Raw genomic sequence first — 6,000 nt, 5'->3', positions numbered from 1 at the left:
CCATGCCACATGCCTGGTATAGAGTTATGGGGTGTGATTCTATTGGACCAGCGTCTTCAGAACTTCTGGATTAAAAAAAATTTTTTATTGGAGTATAGTTGATTTACAACGTTGTGTTAGTTTCTGCTGTACAGCAAAGTGAATCAGTTATACATATATCCACTCTGTTTTAGAATATTTTCCCACATAGGTCATTACAGAGTATTGAGAAGAGTTCCCTGTGCTCCACAGTAGGTCCTTGTTAGTTACCTATTTTCTATAGAGTAGTGTGTTTATGTTAACCCCAGTCTCCCAATTTATCCCTCACCCTCTTTCCCCCTGGCAAGCTGGATTTTTAAAAATAATTATGAGAGTTTCCTTAAGACGTTCAATGAAAATCTGTTTTAACTCAAACTCTTTACTGGGCCAGTTGTATATGAACTTTGCCCTCTCTTGTTGCACGTTCTCCTGGTTCTCTCACACACTCCCTGGGTCCCTTCCACTTCCTACAGGAGTACCATTTCAGCGTATTCTAATCCGCCCAGAGTGGATCCTGGCCTAGTACCCTGAAACTGTTTCCAACCAACCGAGAACGACCGAGGATTTTAGGGAAAATGCATAGGAAACACGACTGGGACACTGACCAGGGGTCCTGTTAAGCCCTCGGAAGCGCTCCGACTTGGATATGAAGCCCACTGGGCCACTCAGCTTCTCTCGGGAGCATCGTTTGCCTTCCTTCTATGTAAAATACATAACCATCTCTTTACTTGCCTCACAAGGTCGTGAGGATTGGATGGCACAAAAGCACTCACTCTATGGTCATTTCTCGTGGCTGTCACCGAATTCCAAGCTGGCGGGCGGGTGCTGCCGGGCGGGGTGCGGGAGGCATCTGCCAAGCGGCGCGCATGGTCCTGCAGGGGGCGAGCTCCTCACACCTTCTCCCGCGCCCGGACGGGCATTCCCGGCGGTTTATGGGGGACACCAAGAAGGGTTCCACGACCGGGGGTGGGGCGGGGACGGGAGAGGGGGACGGTGGCTCGGCCCGGGAGGTGTCAAGCGCACCCTGCGCGCGCGCTCGCGGACCCGGGGTGGGAGTGAGTGACGGGAAGCTCGGACGCGGCCCGGTCTGACCCGCCGGCCCGGCGGGGCGCGCCCTGGAACCCCGGCGCGCGGCGGGGGCCCGAACGCCGAGACAATGCGGCGCGCGGCGGCGGCGGGCGAGCGGCTCAGCGAGCCGGAGCGCGCGCCGCCTTCCTTCCTGCAGGCTCAGCTTCCCGGCGGCTGCGGCGGCGGCGAGCGCGCGGATTGGCGGCCCGGCCCTCCGCGCCGCCCCGCCCCGCGCCCGGCCGGCCACCGCCCCCGGCCCGGACCCGCCCCTCTCCGCGGGAGGCGCTCGGGGCCCGCGGCTGGGTGGCGGGTAGTTCCCGCCGGCTGTGCGCGTCCGCCTCGGGGCTCGCTCGGGAGGATAGGCGGCAGCGGAGCCCTCGGCGCGGCAGGCGGACGGGCCGGGCCCGAGCTGCGCGGGGCTGCGCGCGCGGCCCCTGCTCCCGCCGCCGGGCCCCGCGGGCGGCCGACCCGCGCCCTGCGGCGGCTCGTGCGGCTCCCGCGGCGCTTCCCTTTGTCCGCCGGCCGGGCGAGCTGCAGGCGCGGCGAGGGCGGCGGCGTCGGCGTCCGAGCGGCCGGTCGGAGCCCTCGCGGCGGCTGAGGCGGCGGCTCCCCTGCGGCCCGCCGCCCGCGCTCTGAGGCGATGCCGGACCAGATCTCCGTGTCGGAATTCGTGGCCGAGACCCATGAAGACTACAAGGCGCCCACGGCCTCGAGCTTCACCACGCGCACGGCGCAGTGCCGGAACACGGTGGCGGCCATCGAGGAGGTGAGCGGCGCCGGCGGGCCTCGCCGGGCGGGCGGCTCCGGCCGCAGGTAGCACCGCGCCCCGCTAGCCCGCCCCCGCCCCGGGCCCGGCTCCCGCATCCCGGGAAAAGTTTCTTTTCCTCGGGATCCGGACGCAGCTGGGCGAACCCTGCCCGCAACAAGCCCTTTGTTCCGTGGAGGTGGCTCAGAAGAGACGGCTGCCGGCTGCCTACCTTGGGCCTTTTTAAGACGCCCCCCCTCCTCCCCTCGCGGGGCCCCGGGCCGGGCGGTACCCAGCCCCGCCGTCCCCCCCGCTCCCTGCGCCGCCAACTTTAGCCCGAGAGTCGGGGCCGGCGGTGAGCGGGGACCCCTCGGCTGCTGTGGCCGGGGTCGTCGGCTTGCCCGCGGCCCCCCAGCGTCCCCCTCTCAGCGCGTGGAGTGCCCCTGTCCCCAGCTTGCCCGGCGCGGTGCCCGTGTGCCCGGGACCCGCTCTGCACGACTCTTGGGTCGGTCCGGGGGACCCCGGCTGCCTAGGAAAGGTGTGCACACCTTAGCCAGGAAGGCCTGACCCGCGCCGTGCCGCGCGGCGCCCGGGGAGGAGTGGGCGAGCCGGGCTTCCGATCCAAAGGCCATTGCTGACCCCCGGGGACGTGTGTCTTACCTGCTCGCAGCTCTGGACGCCTCCCTTCCCCCATCAGTCTGGCAAAGGCCTGCTTTTAGTCAAGGTGCAAAGTCATCGTCTAGTGCTAACTAGTAAGCCCTGCACATCCTGCGGAGAGAGCGCTTAGGACCCGCAAGCTTAGGTGACAGTCAGAGCAGCCTGGGACTGAAGGGCAGGCAGAGTTCGTGAGTCCAGGGCCACTGCCGACTGTGGTTTGGGGCAGCTCCTCACCTTTCTGCCTTCATTTTCCTTACCTATCAAACGAGACTAGCAATGCATCCTTTCCAGGGTGGTTATGAGGGTCAGAGACACTGTATCAGGTGCTTGGCTCATAACAGGGAACTGGTTTGCCAGCCACACGTGTGCCAGTGTCGAAGAGATGATTAAATTCCTCTTGGCCAGAACGTCAAGTAACGTTCTTAAAATGGGGTATGGTAGGTATTTTAGAAGGAGATGACTGGGCTAGAGTGAGTGAGGAGAGGTCACCAGAGAGCTTTAAATTAAGCGATGGCATTCAGGTTTTTGCCGACTTGAACAAAGCAGCTGCTGTTAGGAATTGCTTGGGGAAAAAAAATACAGAATGTTTTCCCTTAATGGAAATTTTTTTCTTTGTACACATGAACAGTCAATAATTGGCTAAATCAAAAGTAGCAGATTTAACATTCTGAGTGTTTTAAGTATAGTATAGGGCTTTCTTCCCCCCTTCCTTCCTCACCCCCCCTTTTTTTTGTAGAGGAGAGCTGAATGTAACCCTTTGTAGTGAGCTCTGTGATGCCACATCACTTAACTCTACCTGTATTAGCAAGGCTTCAAGATTATGCCTTCAAATGAGGCAGATGGGGATGAGCGTAGTAAGTTTTTTCAGAAGTGCTGGTTGAAAAGCAAGAAGAAATTTTCACGCTGTTTTGAAAATACACCATTAACAATGTTTATGGAATGATTGCAGCCCAAGAGGTAGCTGAATATCTTTTAAGGGAAGGAAGCTTTGTACACAGTGCCTTAAAAAGAAAGCTTAATTGTGTTTAAAGTTCTGTTTCTTTTCCCTACTGAAGTTTGTCAGTTAAATATTACTAACACTGGCAGATGCTGGAAAGCTAGGCAAATAGGAGTTGCTGTTAAAATTGACGTATCCTTTCCAGATTAATTTTAGTTTGCAGTGTGTAATTCCAGAGCTCTTTTTGTATGCTGTGCAGGAGATTACCCTAGAGCTCAGTTACTGAGCAGATTAAAGAGAGACTGGATTTGGTCATGTTACTAAACTGCAGGCTTGCTCCATGTTGCCATCCAAGAACAAGAATTGGTTAAAGTCTCAAAAATGAAAAAAAAAAACCCCAAATCATTACAGGTCTGTCTCACTTTAAGCAAATTCAGTATACATACTAAGATAATGGTACATGTGAGCTTACATTTATGAGAGAACTAAATCTGAAACAGTTTTATTTAACCAGTGATGCCCTCATGTTTTGATTTTAAACAAGCATCTGCTCTTCATACTGAAATGAGACATGAGAGTGGGTATTGTGACAAATTTTCAAGTCCTTGGTCCTGTGTTTAAACAAATGTGTCATGGAATTAGTAAACTAATTTTAAACTGGTTAATGTTTGTGAACCTATTATTTCCAAGATAGGTTATGTCTGCTAAAAGTCGTCCTACAGTTGAAGTGTAAGGGTTTTTTTTGATATGTACACCTGTAGCTGGACTGTGGGTAGCTAATGGATCCCTACCCTGTACTATGAACCTCACATCTGTTGTATTTATTCCTCATCCCTGCTTTACACATGAGGACATTGAAGCTTAGAGAGGTTAATTTGCTCAAGGTTAGAGAGCTAGTAAGTTGAAGAGTTGGAGTTTGAACTTGGTTTCATGCTGTTTTCCAAAATGATGCTGCTTTCTGTTACTTTTAATAATGCTGAATTCTCTAAATTACTCCTTTGTCAGATGGACCTGGGTTCAAGTTCGCACTCCACCACTGGGCAATTGTGTGAACTTAGGTGAGATACCTAATGTTTTCTCATTTTCCTTGGCTTTAAAGTCTCAATCACAATACCCGTCTACTTCAGAGGGTTGTGAGGGTTTAATGAGATAATACACAGCACAATACCTGGTAGACAACCAGTTTACTAAATGCTAACTGCTTTAATAGGTTACATGATAGTTAATCCATAGAACCTGATGAGGGTGTTTGGCCCCCCCCCAGCCGGGATTTACATGGGGGGGAGGGGAGTGAGGGAAAGGAATGGTTGAATGAGTAAGTGAATGGAAAACTGCTATATGTTCACTGTTGCTTATTTTTTAACCAGTTTGTTGTCTTGGCAGCAGGTCAGCACATAGCTGTGTTTTAAAATTTTCACTTTGTGATCATCGCTTTCTCTTGGTGAAGTAATTGTTTTGCACAATTTTAGCAAAGTCTGGTACTTCAACTGGAATCTGCCCTGTGTTTTTGGAAATAATGGAAAAAAAATAAGTAGTTGTGGCTGAATCTGAAAACCCTCCTCCCCCCCCTTTTGGGGGTTTTTATTGCTGTCTCAGTTTCTTTGAGTCTGAGCTCTTTGAAATATTCTCAAAATAGGGAAAAATTGTATACATGTGTGGGATATTCATAGTTAGACCCTCCTTTAGAGCATCATCCATTCTGTCTTGCTTATTTGGCTTTGTCAGATATGTAGTTTTAAAAATAAATTTGATGTTGACTCGTGAGTATTAAAATTTAATCTACTTCCTTCTGGGCCATAATTCTCCACTCTGTTGTCCTTGGTTGCCTTGGAAATCTCATTGCTGTCACAAGCGCAGGGTTCTAACTGCAGGGGTAGAATGAGCATCTGGGCTGCACAGACTCCCAGGGGCCTTGCTGTCCTTGGGGCCAGAAGCGCCTCCCAGCAGTTATTAGTGGGAACCCAGCCTACGGCCTACGTACTTTTTAGGCAAGAGTGTGATTCTGAATCTTAGCCCTTTGTGACTTGTTTGAAAAACAGCGCTTCCACATCCCAGACTAACAGATTTTAGATTTATTGTCAGAAGGACATCATCTGCTTGCCCAGTCCCTTCTTATTTTCGGAAATGAGCCTCTGTGGATCAGACAGGGCCAGCTTGTTATGCTGTGTCCTGTAATCTGGATATAGGTGTCTGGAAATTTTCGAGTCATTCAAGGAGGGAATGATCCCTTCTTATGTGATCCCCCATTCTCCCCCACCCCCCATTAAATTTCTCTCTTTCTTGTGATTAACAGTAAAAGTACTAATGCTGTTCGTGGTGAATTCCAGGCCCTGTCATTCATTCAGTATTTATTAAGTGCTGCTGTGTGCTAGGTGATGGGAACAGAATTCCCAAGAGGCATGCATTGTCTTTGAAGCAACCTGAAGCTTAGTGGGAGAGACAGATATCCTATAAACAAATCAATGCAATAAAGCGTGGTGAGGCCGTAACCACAAGGCTGTCCAGAATCATGGATGCCTAGGGATGGGAGTGCTCAGGTGTGCCTGGGTCCATGGTTAGGGGGGCCTTGCATGAT

General features: G+C 52.2%; 1 protein-coding gene across 7 annotated transcripts in view; it reads left to right on the top strand.

Moving 5' to 3' along the window:
- Window positions 1–1,360: 1,360 nt before the first annotated feature.
- Window positions 1,361–6,000, top strand: part of ASAP2 (ArfGAP with SH3 domain, ankyrin repeat and PH domain 2) — a 157,002-nt gene continuing 152,362 nt past the window's right edge. For 3 of the 7 annotated variants that reach the window (XM_033838041.2, XM_033838039.2, XM_073791726.1), the window contains exon 1: window positions 1,361–1,852. In XM_033838041.2, coding sequence (XP_033693932.1) covers window positions 1,727–1,852 — 126 coding nt within the window. In that variant the 5' untranslated portion in view covers window positions 1,361–1,726. The remainder of the gene's footprint in view (window positions 1,853–6,000) is intronic. The other 4 variants (XM_019943306.3, XM_073791727.1, XM_033838038.2 and 1 more) reach the window with 3 other exon arrangements.

Source organism: Tursiops truncatus, chromosome 14 (genome assembly GCF_011762595.2).
Source record: "Tursiops truncatus isolate mTurTru1 chromosome 14, mTurTru1.mat.Y, whole genome shotgun sequence".
Taxonomy (NCBI): Eukaryota; Metazoa; Chordata; class Mammalia; order Artiodactyla; family Delphinidae; genus Tursiops; species Tursiops truncatus.
Note: the sequence above shows the minus strand (reverse complement) of the source record. Positions and strands in the feature narration are given on the sequence as shown.